The sequence below is a fragment of the Struthio camelus genome, chromosome 10, assembly GCF_040807025.1.
Source record: "Struthio camelus isolate bStrCam1 chromosome 10, bStrCam1.hap1, whole genome shotgun sequence".
NCBI lineage: Eukaryota > Metazoa > Chordata > Aves > Struthioniformes > Struthionidae > Struthio > Struthio camelus.
The window spans coordinates 2,559,598-2,573,057 of record NC_090951.1 but is presented as its reverse complement, the minus strand read 5'-3'; the positions used below and the strand labels follow the sequence as shown (position 1 = coordinate 2,573,057).

Here is a 13,460-nt window from a genome sequence, read left to right as displayed (position 1 = left end):
TCGGCTGCGGGGTGCCGGGGCCGGCGAGCTCTCGGCATCGTAGCACACAGCTCTAGTCCCCACCAGCTCTGCAAGACCAATAAGCTAAATGAAGCAATGTTTAACCTTTTGGGTTTTCTTTTTGGAAAGCAGGTGGAGCTCGGCGGCGGCTGGTGAGTACGCCAGCCACCCTCGCTGCAGATTTTCCTCTCTCTTATTTGCAGGCTCACCATCGCTGTTGAATCCTGAAGCAGCGAATGCCGCAGGTTAACTGGCACCGCCTGGCAAAACATTGCTATGCCGCACCTTCGGATTGCACTTTTCTTTCGAAGGCTGTCTTGGGAAGATGCTGGGAGAAGAAGAATGGCTGGTGTCTCACCCGGGGTGGATGAAGAGCTCAACCCCAGATCCCGCAGGGGAAAGGTGAGATGAGAAGTGGCAAAAGCCAGGCCGGGCAGAGGGCTGCAAGCCAGCACCGCCTTCCCAAATTACGCCGGACACACGCTGGCACAGCGGACAATCCTCCCGCGCGCCACCCAGCCAGCGGGCGCTCGACGGGCTGCCGTGGCCCAGGGTTGGGAGAGCCCAGCCCGGGAGCAGCGCGGCCCCGCGAACCCCCTTCCTTGCCAGAAAGGCACCGGCTCTGTCAGGGCGAAACCGAGATGCTGCACCGAGACCAGAAAGCAGAAAGCCCTGCGCGTTCGTCAGGATGATCGAGTTCAGGGATTTCAGCCGGACCTCGGAGAATTGCAGGGCTGCTGAGGTTTCCCGCTACCTGGCATTAGCTGCAGAAGCTGCTGGTATAAAATAACATGCCGCATCTCCAGGTGAGCTGCTCCAGAGCCCAAAGTGCCGGTTCTGGTCCCTGATCCGCAGGAGCGTTACCAGCAGCCTCTGGCCAGCGAGAACGCGGCCCTTCGGAGCTGGCGCGTTCGGGCCTCAGTCATGGTTGAGGTCGTTACAGCTGGTCGGCCGGGTTGTGCTACTGTGTGTAAAGGAGAAGGAGCAGCAGGGGAGCACGAGATCCGAGCATCACCTGGCCTTCCAGGAGCATCAGGTGCACCATTAGGTCATGCCTCCTAGCACCGCAACACAACGCGACACAACGCAATACAATGCAGCGCAGTGTAATGCAGCACAGTGCAATGCAACACACCGCAACACAATGCGACACAACGCAATGCAATGCAACGCAGTGCAACGCAACCCAATGCAATGCAGCGCCGTGCAATACGACACAACCCAACGCAACGCAATGCAACACAACCCAGTACAGTGCAGCACAGTGGAATGCAACGGCTGCCGAGCCCAGGCACAGATGGCCAAGTCGTGTGCATCCCAGGGCCTGTGAGGCAGTCAGAGAGCCGATTTTGTGTCTTCAGGGCTTGTCCCTCCATCCTATGCCTCATGCTGAGTTGATGGCTCTAGGGTGGCCAGGCGACACCACCAATATTTCACTCGGTTCCTGCAAAGGAGCCCGAGTGCACTTTGCGTGCAGGCAGCAAGGAAGGGATGCGGCACAGGTATCGTGTGCGGGAGGGAAGGACTGGATGTGGCACAGTGTGGTCATCACCAGTTTGTCCTCGAGATGACCTCTGCAGGCCCAGCGCTGAGGTCTGAAGGCAGGGGGCTGACACAAAGCTGGGCATATTATATTCTTTAATTACTGTTGCAATCATAACATTTAAACGCTGTCAATGAGAGATAGCTCATAACCGCAGGCTAGAATCCTTGCCACTTGGGGCTTGTAACTAAAACTGCAGGATTAATTTGATTAATTGATAGAATTATTTTCCAAACTACTCTTTTGTTTATGGAGGCTTAAAATGCTTGCCGCCTGCACCCTCCTGGTGTGTTGCAGAGTGGAGATAAAGCAGCTGAAAATAATTAGTATGGCTTAATTTAGGGAAAAAAATAACCTCAAAAGAATTTTTCAGGAAATTTAAAGCAGCACATTTTACTTTGTTTTGGCAGGAAATATTATGGAGTTGGAAATGGGACTTTTATGTTTTGTCGCTACTATATTTCACGAGGGCTGCAAACCTACCGGCGAGAGGGGTATTTCACGCCTGTTTGTGACTGTGCCTATTTTTCTTCCACCTCCAGACTCATTTCCAGGCGAGGCACCCGGAAAACCATCCCGCTAAGAGCGACAGGTTCAGCTGCAGGGCATGGGAGCCCGGGGGGCCGGCGCAGAGCGGGCTCCGAGGGCACCCGTCTCCGTCGCGCCCCGTCCATCGGGGCTCTTCAAGGCAGAGGTGCGAGCCGGGAAGATTTTTTTTTTTTGACTTGCTTGCTTGCTTTCCGTCTTCTCCTGCCTGCCCATCGTCTTCCTCCGCGCCTCTGACCGTGCAGCGGGAGCCCTGCTGCGCGGGCGATCGCCCCGCAGCCCGGCGCGTGCCGGCGAGAAAAAATCCACCCTGCGCATCAGCTCGGCTCGGCTGCCCGCAGCCCCCGAGTTTGCCGGGTCCCGGGGCATCGGCGAGCGGCTCCGGCGCGTGTGACGCCCGGGAGAGTGCAGGCCTCCGAGGAGAAAGGAAAAGCTGCTTCGCGCAGCTGAAGATTCACGCGCGGCTCGGGGAGCGGCAGGGGCCAAAGGGGCCAGTTCTGCTCCGGCAGCTCTTGGCGCCCAAAAGCCGACCCGAGGCCGCTGACCATCCTTCGGAGCAGCCGCCCGGCTTTTCCAGCTTTGGGCGCTTCAAGCCTCTCCGTAGTGCCGGGAGGGCAAGGGAGCACGCCACCGTTGCCACGCTGCTGGCGACGGCCAAGTGGGGTTTTTTTGTCCTTTAAGGTCACTAAATGCTCTTGAGTTAAACCCGGCCGTTCCTTGCACAGCAGTAATTTAACCTCTGGCTCCCACGTGCCCAGGCGCGTGTGACCGGCGGGGACCCCTCGAGCCGGCAGCCCCTCGCATCGGCCGGGCCGCCGCCGCGGCTGTCGGGGCTCGGCGCAGCCGGGGCACAAGTGGCACAGCCCGGGCAGGGGGAGGCTGCGCGCAGGCGGCAGCGCCCACCCGCGGCGCGGCCGGCCCCAGCCCCGGGGGCTTCACCTGCGAGGGGGGGTTGCAGCCTGTTAATGACACTTTTTGCAGCTTAAAAATGGGCATTTCTGTAGCGTTGGGCAGAGCTGCAGCAGAGTGGCACCAGCCTGGGGGAGGCCGGTGGCCGGAGCAGCGCCGTGCGTCCCCGGGGGCACCCAAACCCTCTCCGGGCGCGCAGCTCGGCGCCCTCGCCCGCGAAACACGGCCGAGGCGCTGCCTTCCTTTCTCCCATTTGCATTCCTCCGCCGACCTATCCTCTCCCTGCGTCTCTAATAATATCGCCCCAGATTAATTGGCACTAATACAAATGTACACAGCGCCATAAAAAGATGTCACCTCGCTCACAATGGGCGAAACGGCTGCTCGCGCATTATCTCTGCTCTGCAGGCATGTAATTCACTCCGCGGGAAAACACTCTATTTATTCCGGTACCCTAGACCAATCTCTCCGCAAACACGGTGCACGCCGGGGGGAAAATATACCCTGCGCCCGCGGCCAGGCACGCGGGCGGCACGGCCGGCCACGCTGCCAGCGCCCGCTCCCGGCGATCCCGGCGCCGCCGGGCTCCCAGCGAGGGGCGGCGGGCGCGGGGGGCCAGGCGGGGGGGAGGTCGGGGTGCTGGACCCCCACGCACCCCCCCTGCACCCCCTGCACCCGCGACGCAGCGGAAGCGACTGCAGAGTCTCAGCCGCGGGGGATCTAACAGGCCTTGAGACGATGCCAAGGAGCGAGCAGGGCTAATTAAAAGGCCACTGGCAAGGAGTGTACGAGGAGGGTAAGGACCAAAACCTGCGTCTGCCTCTTCGGGTGGCTTTTGCCCCCCCCACCCCGCCCCGGGGCGTTTGCTCTCGCCGGGGAGTTTGCTGCTTTTAGGCGCGCGAGTGGCACGGCGGCTGGACACGCTCGTCGCCGCACGGGCACGTCGGCCACACAGGCAGGCGTCCGGAGGCGCCGGGCATCGCGTGACAGCGCGGGGGTGTCACCGGCGGGGCCTCGGAAGGCGCCCCGCTGCTTTTTAGAAGAAAGAAGAAAAAAACCCAAGAATAGCCAGTTTGTGCTTGCTGCACGCGGTGAGGGAAGCAACGCTCGGCTTTGCGCACCAGCTGGGAATCACCGGGATAGAAAATTTGGGGTGGAGAGCGAGGAGGGTCCTTAGCCGCGCAGGTGCTGCGGGAGCTCAAGGGGGGAGAGGCTTTTCCTAGGAGCAGCCCAGCCCCGCTTCCTGCCTTTCCCCATCCGCGGTGGTCCCCAGGCTTCTCTCGTTCTTCCTGGCCGCAGGCGCCCCGGTTGCATCCTCTCCTTGAAGCGCAGCGCCAAAAATTGCTCACGAAACCCCAGCCGGAGCCCCCCCCGCCCCCCCCACAGCGTGCAACAGGCCCGCAGGAATCGGTGGGAGACGCTAAAGCCGGCAAAGTTACGCCGAGGGAAGGGTGCCCAGGCAGCGGAGCAGCAGCCCGGGAAGGGAAACCCCCGTGGCGTCCGCAGCCCGCGGCACTGGCAGGAACACCGGTGCGGCGAGCGTCTGCAGCCGGGGAACCCGGCCGCGGGCAGCGGCGTCGGGACCGGCTGCTGCGGCTCCGCCACGGCCGCCGCCGAGCGCCCCGTTCCCCGGGCAGAGCCGGGAACCTTGAGTCGCCCCTTCCGCGCCCCGGCGCAAGCCGCCGGCGCCTTCGCCGGCGTTATCTCCCGTCAGCGCTGAGCCGAAGCAGAGGACCGGCACGTCTCGTTGGCCTTGACCCTGCAAAGACTCTGGCTAAGACGTTACGCACGCGCTTAACTTCGTTAGGCACGTGAGCGGTGGCAGGGAATTAAAAGGCACTGGAAGCCGATCGACGTGCCCTGGGGTGTGATGGTCTCCAGGAAGGCTACGGTTTGAATCCAGCGGGGCCAAACAAGGTGAAAAAAGCAGCGTGCCACTCGCTGGCTTCGGACTCGACCGTCTTGGGGGCCGAATGGCCAACTGAAGGAAGAGCAAAGTATTTTTCACGGCAGCATCTCCCTCCCTCCCGCTCTCTCTTTTTCCCCTGGAACTCTTCTTAATTCCTAACTTAATTTCTTTTGACATCCTCATTGCCGGCTTGACCTCTTTACTGGAATCATGCGGTGCTTAAAACTCATTATTCCACCATTGAAACAGGAAGTTAATTAAAAACCTTTAAAAAAAAAAAAAGGACAAAAAAAAAAAAGACAAAAAAAATAAAAAAAGCAGCCGCGTCGATCAGCGGCAGGCGTCGCGCGGCGCTGAGCACTCCGGGCGCGGGACGCGGGCTGCAGCCGGCCGAGAGGATGCTCGAGGCAGCGGCCCGCGGCGGGCTCGTCCGCTCCTCCGCGCGCCCAGCCCCGGCAGGAACGGGGCGGCCGGGCTCTGCCCGCGGGGACCCCCCCGCCGCGTTTCGGCCCGTCAGTCGCTCTGCTCTCGTGTCTCCTGCTGCAAAGCTCGGCGCGAAACGCCCCGCGCCGGCCCCCCGCCGCGTCCCCGAGCAGCTCCGGGCAGAGCCCCCCGAGGCCAGGAGGGTCCCTCGCCCGGAACCGAGCACAGTTTGGCCCGTATCGGTTATTTTCGCTGGCGGAAACGTTCTGGCCTCCAGCAGGCGCTGGCAAAATCCCAGCGGCTCCTGTTACCTCTCCGCTTAGCCCCGAAACAGCCCCGCCGACGGCCTGCTCGCTGCCACGGGGAGGTGACACAGCGCCGGGGCGCAGCCCCGCCGGCGGGGGGACCTCGCGCCCGGGCAGGTTTTGGACCACGCGTGTGAGCACTAGCCCGACTGGAAGAGGCGTCAGCCGGGACAAGAGGGGACGGTGGCAGCCGGCAGGGCGCGAGAGGCTGGAGGGGTCGCTGCAGACGCGCGGCAGTCGGGGGCAAGGGAGCAGCGAGGGCTCGCGACCCCCCCCCCCCCCCGGGACGCCCACGCGCTCCGGAACAACGCGGGATGTCGCCGCTTCCCCCGAAAGCGTGGAAAGGGCGCCCCGGATGCAGGGCCCTTTTCCCGTGCCTCGGTTTCCCCAATCCTTAAAACCGCCGCCAGCCCCCCCCCCACCACCACCACCCCGCAAGGATGGGCAGCGATGCAGCCCGCGACCCTTCGGCCCCGCACAGGGCACCGCGGCCAGCAGCAGCCCCCCTCCGCCCCGAATGCCCCCCGGGGGGTGGTGGGATGGGGGGGCAGTGGGATGGGGGGGGTCCCCTTGGTTATCCCCTTGCTGGTTTATTCTTGACATGGGGCGAGCTGGGGGTGGGGTCCTGCCCACAGGGGGAGTGGGGTCGCAGGGGGGTGGGATCCCTTGGGAGCCCCCAAAGGAGAGGTCCTGAAGGTGGGTTGGGGGGGCTCCAAAGGGGGGTTGAGGCCCCATGGGCAGGTGTGGGAGCCCCACAGGTGGAGGGGGGTCAGGACCCCAGAGGGGGAACCAGTGGAGACCCCAAAGGGGGGGGGTCTTGAGGACCCCCAGGACAGTTGGAGGGCCCCAAAGAGGGGGTTGGAGCCTCAAAGAGGGGTATGGGATACATGGGGGGGGCTGAGGGCCCCACAGGAGGGTTTGGGGGTCTCAGAGGTGGGATTGGGGCCCTCAGGGGATCTGGGGGACCCAAAAGAGGGCTTCAGGCCCCAGCGGAGCAGCTGAGATCCCAAAGGGGGAAATGGGGGCCTCCTAGAGGGGCTGGACCTTCCGGGCTGTGAGTGCCCAAAGGAGGGGCTGGGACCCCAAAGGAGGGGTTTGGGGGACCCACAGGAGAGGCCTGAGGACTCCAAAGGTGGGGAGGAGGGAAAGGGGGTGAATGAGGGTCCCAGTGGGGGGACTGGAGACCTCATGGTGGGGGTGGGGGGGTTGGGACCCCAAAGGAGGGAGTTTGGGGAAACCACAGGAGGGCTTGGGGACCCCAAAAGGAGGGAGGGTGCTGGGGCCCCAAAAGTGGGGGGGAGTGTTAAGAGTCTCATGGGGAGCTTGGGACCCCAAAGGGGGGGGATCCCAAAGGAGGGAGTGGGAGGAGTCGGGGGGACCCCAAAGGAGGGGTTGAGCCCCCGCAAGGGGGTGTTGGGACATTCGCCAGGGGTTCGGAGCGGGGGGGGGAGTCGGAAGACCCTCCCCCCGATTCACCACCAATGCCACCCCTCGCCCGGGGTCAGCCCCCTCGGGGGTACGGGCACGCCCGGGCTCCGCCGCGCCCCCCGGCGGCCGCCCCCGGCCCCTGGCCCCGCCCCGGGGCGGCCACGCCATCCGGTGGGCGTGGCCGGCGGCGGCGGGAGGGAGGGGGGGGGAGGAGAGGGGGCGGCGGCCTATGGGCGGCCGCGGCGGCGCGCGGCGGGGGCCGGCCCCGCCCCCGTGGAACGTTCCGCGGGTTTGATACATTGCGGGGCCCCATTGAGAAAAAAAAAAAAAGCGGCGGCGGAGCCCGGCGGCGGCGGCGGCGGCCCCGGCCCCTGCTCCCCCGCCGCGCCGCGCCGCCCGCCCGCAGCCGGCCCCGGCCTCGCCCCGGGCAGCGCCGGGCCGGCGGGCATGCGAGCAGCCGGGGGCCCGCACGCCGCCACCCACCTGCCGCCGTCCGCGCCGCCAGCCCCGGGGGCGCCGGGCTCGCCCCCCGCCGAGCGATGTCCAGGAGGAAACAGAGCAACCCCCGGCAGATCAAACGTGAGTGCCGAGCCCCGCCGCCTCGGGGCAGCCCTCCTCCCCGGCCTGCTTTGTCCGCTCCGCCTGGCCTCCCCTTTCTGCCCGGCTTCGGGGCTGCGCCTCCTCCTGCCCCCCCCCCTCGTTTTAACGCCCCCCTCCTTTTTAATAAGCCGTCTAAACCCCCGGCGAGGCGAGCCGGGCTCCCTGCCCCGGGTCGCTGCACCCCTTCCCGGCGGGCTGCGGCGTGCGGGCTCCCCGACGGCCCGGCCCGGCCCGGCGCCGCCCCCCCGGCTCCGGCTCCAGCTCCGGCTCCGGCCGCGGGGCTCCGTCTCGCCCGCTCGTCCCCGGCCGCCTCCTCTTGGCCGCCCTCCCACCTTTCTCCTTCCCCTCTCTCCTTCCAGCGAGATGTTTCCGATAGCGGCGCTCCCGATCAGGGCGTAGATAAAGCTTTAAAATATTCCGTTCTGCAAGTCCCGTCCTGATAAGATCGCTCCGTCGGGACGGCCTGAAATTGTGATCTAATCTGCGCCTGCCTCTCATCCATCGCGTCGGGCCGCCCGGGCTCGGGGGCTTCGGCGGGCCCCGCTCCGCCGCCGGCCTTGGCATCGCCCCGCCGCCGGCCTGCTCGGCCTCAACCTTTACCCCGTCCTGGGCCGGCCGCGCTCCGCATGCCGGAGCGGAGCCTGGGAAGGGGCCGACGCGGGGCAGGCGGAGGCGCGGCCGTGGGGTCGCTGCGTTTCGCGCCCCCTCCGAGGCTGCGCCTGGCGATGCCTCCGGATCGTGGCTGTCCCCCGGGGACCCAAACTGCCCCACCGGGGAGAATGTGATTTGGGGGCTGGCGGAGAGGAGGCGACCGCGCTGAGCCTGTTCGGAGAAATTCTGTAAAGTGCTGGAACTTTTTCAGCGACGGGCTTAGCTGGCTGGCTGCCCCCCCCCGCCCCCCCCCCCAAGCAGATTGAAGCTGGTGATAGCGCCGAGATGTGAGGATAGGGAAGGCTGGCCAGCATGTGATAATATAGCTTTATCTTTCTCTTGAAATAATTGCAAGGCTGAGTTGCACCTACCTGTTTCCCTGCCTGGGGTGATTGTTCTGGTGATAAAAGCTCAGCTAGACTTTTACCCGGTTAGAGTCAAAAACAGTCCCAGCTGCCTTCTTGATTTTTTTTTTCCTCCTTTGATAATTTTCTTATTTATTTTTATCCAACTTCTGTAGCTCCCCCCTCGCCCCCCCGGCGCCCCTCACAGTTAGGCGGTAAAGTCCCACGGGGAGGTGACTCCTCTCTTGGTGGCACTGGAACACGCGGGGCTGGAGCCCTGCGCCGCTCTCCCCTTCCCATGGGCCGAAGTTACCGCAGGAGCCAGCGGTAGCGTCGCTGCCTCGAACGCCGAAATAACAATGCTGATGCGCGCGGCGATAGCTGCGTTTCGCCGCGTGGGATACGCGCGCCGCTAGCGACAGGAAGCGAGCGGCCGGCAGCCGTGCCGCGGAGCGGGGCCGCGGGCGAGCGGGGCCGCCGCCGGGCCGGGCAGCGCGGCCGAACGTGTTAGCCGCGCCGAGGGCGGCTCGCGTCTCCTTCCTCTGCTGTTCGCTGCAGAGATGCGAAGAAACGATAAAGCGGGAGGCTGATCTCAGGCCGCCAGCGATGGCCAAAACTGATTAAAAGCTGAAAGCTTGGAACCCTTCCTGTATGTGTCAACATGAAAACAGTCATTAGAAACGTATAGCGCCGCGAGAGCACGGTTCTGCCGCCTGTTCCTGCTCTCTCCTGAGGAGAGAAAAGTATGCATGAATCAGGGCTCTGGTAACCAGACTCCTCTAATGTACAGACCGGACCTGTTTCCACAAACTCTATCCTTTTTATCATCTCGGCTGAAGCATTAAAACCTCCTCCAGATTCGTATCTGCTCATTTTATTTTCCTCAGTGACGCTATGTTCTCTCTCCTTCTTCATCTTTTTTTTTTTTCTTTTTTTTCTTGATGTGAAACGCAGATAGGCTCGGAGGGGAGATCGCGGGGAGAGCGTGTGATCGCCAGGAGCGATAAGACAAAGATCAGACAGCGCTGGACTATATTTAACCAGCTAGTTCAGCTGCCGCCTTCTTCTTCTTCTTCTTATTTTTCCTCCTTGCTTTCTCATTTAGCAAGCTGCTTAAATAGGCAGATCAACTTTTTTGCCCGGCTGCCCACGCCTGGAGGTGCCGGGGGGCCAGGGAGCCCGCGGGGGTCCCCGCGGGAAGGCGAGCGCTCTGCCGAGCATCCCCGCTCTGCTTTAAACTTAGATGGCATGTGGTGTGACGGTATTAAAAGCTGATGGCAACTGGGAGCGGAGAGTAGTTGCAGGTAGTGGAGAAAGTGCCCGGTGTCGGAGAGCGCCCCGGTGCCGGGTGCTCGCCGCGCTGGCTGCCGCCGTGCGCTGGGGGTGACTGGGCGAGATGGGATCGGGCACCGACGGCGACGGAGGCCGCGCTTCGTCCCCCCGCTTCCATCAGCAGCTCTCGGAGGCCGTGACAACACAGCAACCTCCGTGCAGCTGCCGCCTTTTTTTTTTTTTCTTTTCTTTTTTTTTTCTGTCTTTTGTTCTGCTGGTAGATAGATGTGAGGGGCTGATAGAGAGCAGGAGCTGATCTCCAACCCAGATAGCCTGTTATATTTATTAACTTCAAACATGGGAGTGCGGGCACACATACGACGAGTGAGGCTCCTGGCAGCTGCGTGTGCATGCAGTTACAGCGCTGGCTCTCTAGATTGGGGAAGCTGATAAGCGGGAGATTGATCTCATGTTGCTGATGTGCCTCTCTGTGTGTTGTGTGTTTTGTTTTGTTTTTTTTAATATATATAATTTTTTCCTAAATTAACTGGAAGCGAATGTTTTCTTTGCAGTAGTTGCAGGGGCCTGCCTGTGGGTGTTTTGTTTTTTTTTTTTTCCTTTTCCCTTTCTACTCTGCTTTCAGCTAGAGGAGATGTGAACCCCGATAGGCGCCGAGGCCCGATCTCCATACTGATACAGATTGCCAAGTGCGATAAGGGCTACTTATCTCTCCCGACCAGACTGGAGCAGGATTCGCTACAATAACAAACACTGAAAAGAGGGGCAAAAGGGCTCCAGCAATTTGTTCCATTGCAAATGTGATTAATGCAAGCGTTTTTAATTATCTGATTGGGGGGGGGGGGGACTGCATATATATTTTACTTCCTAGGGTGGTTTTTCCCCCCCGTTGCATGCACACGCTCTGTGAAATGAGCTTCGTTTAGAAGATGAGCTTTCCTCAGCGCCTTTTATCAGCTACAGATGTTGCATTAGTTTGAAGGAGGCTGACTTTCTTTTTTGATCGCTATCTGCCATTCTGCTAAGTGTAGCAAATACGTTGGGGGAGCGGGGGCTGGAAGCAGAGTCACATTTTTGTGTGTGGATATTCTTTAATTGCTATTAGATGGTGTTAGATAGCAAGCGTGATCTACGTTGTTAAACCATGCCTCTTCGCGACTGGGGTTTTTTTTGTTCGGGGTTTTTTTTGTTGTTGTTGTTTTTCTCCCTCCCCCTCTCCCGCGCTCAGCCTCGGTCTCTGCTGCTCCGCAGCCCTGGGCGGCCGGGCTCATCCCGCTGCCAGCCGCTCGGGAAAACCGAAGCAAATTTCTTGTAAAGATTACAGTAGCCAGACCAGCGTCTATTTTTAGTCCCGGCGCTGTAACCCCGTGGTTTTTGATCCTGCCGGCACGCCTCCTGCCCTCTCCTCTCCTTCGCTGTTTGCTCTCTCCCTGCGTCGATCCTTTCCTTCCGGCAGCGCCCCGGTGATGAGCTCTCGCCGCTCTCCCTCCTCCGGCCTCTCCGGCGCTTCTGCCCTTTTCCGTCGTCTCTGGAGCCGGCGCCCGCCGGCCTTCCCGGGCCGCCCCAGCAAAGCGCCGCCGCTCCGTGCCTCAGTTTCCCCAGCTGCGCGCGGGGGAGAGGCGCCCCGCAGAGGGCTGGCAGGACGGGTGTCTGGAGCGGCGCGTTATTCCGGCTGGAGGCAGGACCCGGGGAGGCGCGCCGTGCTGGCAACGCCTCCCCGCTCGGCTCCCGCTTCGGAAACTGGTATTTTCTGTGATCTGCCAGACTCGCCTTCCCTTTCCCGCGCTCTTCCCGGATACCAGCCTCCGCGGCACCCGGCCCGGCCCCGCGGCGTCGCCCGCGGCTCTCGGGCCGCCCCTCCGGCGCGGGATGGGGAAAGGTGGCCCAGGTTGGCCGCCGCACCGCAGCCCGCCAAAAAGAGCCTCTTCTGGTCGTGCCGGGAGCCCGGCAGCGCCGCGGGAAAGCTGGCGCTCCGGGCAGGACCGGGCGGCTCGGCGGGCTGGGACGTGGCCGGCCGCGAGTGATGCTGGCCCAAGTCTCTCTTTCCCTTCCCTTTTCCAGCAATGACCCATCCGGCAGCTGGAGCGATATCCCGGTCCCTCGGGGCAGGAGGGAAAGCGCCGGCAGCTCCCAGCGCCGGAGCCGGGCCGGTCCCCGGCCTCGCGCAGGGCGCTCGGCGGCGCGGCAAAACCCGTCCTGCCGAAAGCCCCGGCACACGTCCCTCGCGGCAGGCGGCCGCGGGACGGGCAAGGTGGCGTCGGCGGCCAAGTTGGCGAGGGAGGTTTGGCAGGCGGCCGCCTCCGGGGCGGAGAGGCGCTCGGCTTGGTTTGTTTGGCGGCTGATGCCGCTCTTCCTCCTCCCGGCGGGTACCCGGAGGCGGTCGCCGTCCCGGAGACCCCGGCAGCAGGACGGGCGGCGATGCTCCCGCGGCGGGGACGTTCCCGAGCCGTGCCACGCCGGGATGCTGCCTCCGGCTGGGATTTGCACCTCTGGCTCTGAGCTCGCGCGGTTGGGCAAGGTCTTATTTTCCTTCGTGAATCACAGGGCCACCTAGCAAGCTGCCGATTCCCCTTTTGCCAAGTTGCGAGCCGGCCAGCTTGGCAATCCGGGCTTGGAAGAAAGCAATAATTTCCCCAGGGGTGTTGCAGCACCGATTGTACAAGGAGATAGCGCGCCGGTGCAGGTGATCCGCGTTTCCGGGAGAGGGGGCCGTGCTGTCCCCCCCACCCCCCCCCCCGGCACGGTGGCTCCGGCCTCGGCATCCGCCGCCAGCGGGAAGCGCGGAGATGCATCCCGCGAGGAAGCCGAGCCCGCGGCGCGATGCCCTGAGCCGGCGCCGGTTTGGTGCCGCCGGCATCCCTGGCCGGAGGGATGCTGGGAAACATAACGCTCCGGAGCAGCCCAAACTGGGAGCGACGGGGCTGGCAAAGCCTGGGCCGGAGCCGGTATGGCCTTTTTGGCGTAGGCGCGTTCTGGGTTAAACGCCTCCTTTGCGAGGGAGGGAGGAGGATGCTTGTAACACGTGCGCTTGTTCCCGTTGCAGCCGCTGCCTTCCCCGAACGCGGAGGCTGAGCTGCCCAGCCAAAGCCGGGGCGCCCGGGCTTGGCCCCCGAAAGCGCTCAGCCGCTTCCGAAAACCGCCGCTGCAGGCTGCGCCATGGCAGGAAAACAAAACCCGATTTTTTTTTTTTTTGTCTCTTTTCTTTTTTTTTTTTTTTCCACTGCGCTGGCAGGCCGCGAGGTGCGGTCTCGCCCGAGTACCTGCCGCGGCGAAACGCGCTGGCGGGTCCCGGCCTTGCCGCGGCGAAACGGCAGAGAGGAAGTAAACAGCCCAGGTGGCGAGGCATAGCAATTTGGGGAGAAAAGGCAAACCTCGTGGTTTCTCAAGATTTCTGTATTTAAAAACGAAGAGGAAAAAAAAAAAAGGGGGGGAAAAAGGAGAAAGTTGCTGTTTGAGGAAAGGCGCTCCGGGGCTCGCGGGGAGGCGCGCGCTTTCCCGGGCGGCATCCCCGC

At 63.0% G+C, this 13,460-nt stretch overlaps 1 protein-coding gene across 1 annotated transcript in view; it reads left to right on the top strand.

Moving 5' to 3' along the window:
• Nucleotides 1–7,509: 7,509 nt before the first annotated feature.
• ZFPM1 (zinc finger protein, FOG family member 1) overlaps nucleotides 7,510–13,460 on the top strand; it is a 36,761-nt gene continuing 30,810 nt past the window's right edge. Inside the window, exon 1 of the mRNA XM_068956085.1 lies at nucleotides 7,510–7,642. Within this exon, the coding sequence (XP_068812186.1) occupies nucleotides 7,603–7,642 (40 nt within the window). The 5' untranslated portion in view covers nucleotides 7,510–7,602. The remainder of the gene's footprint in view (nucleotides 7,643–13,460) is intronic.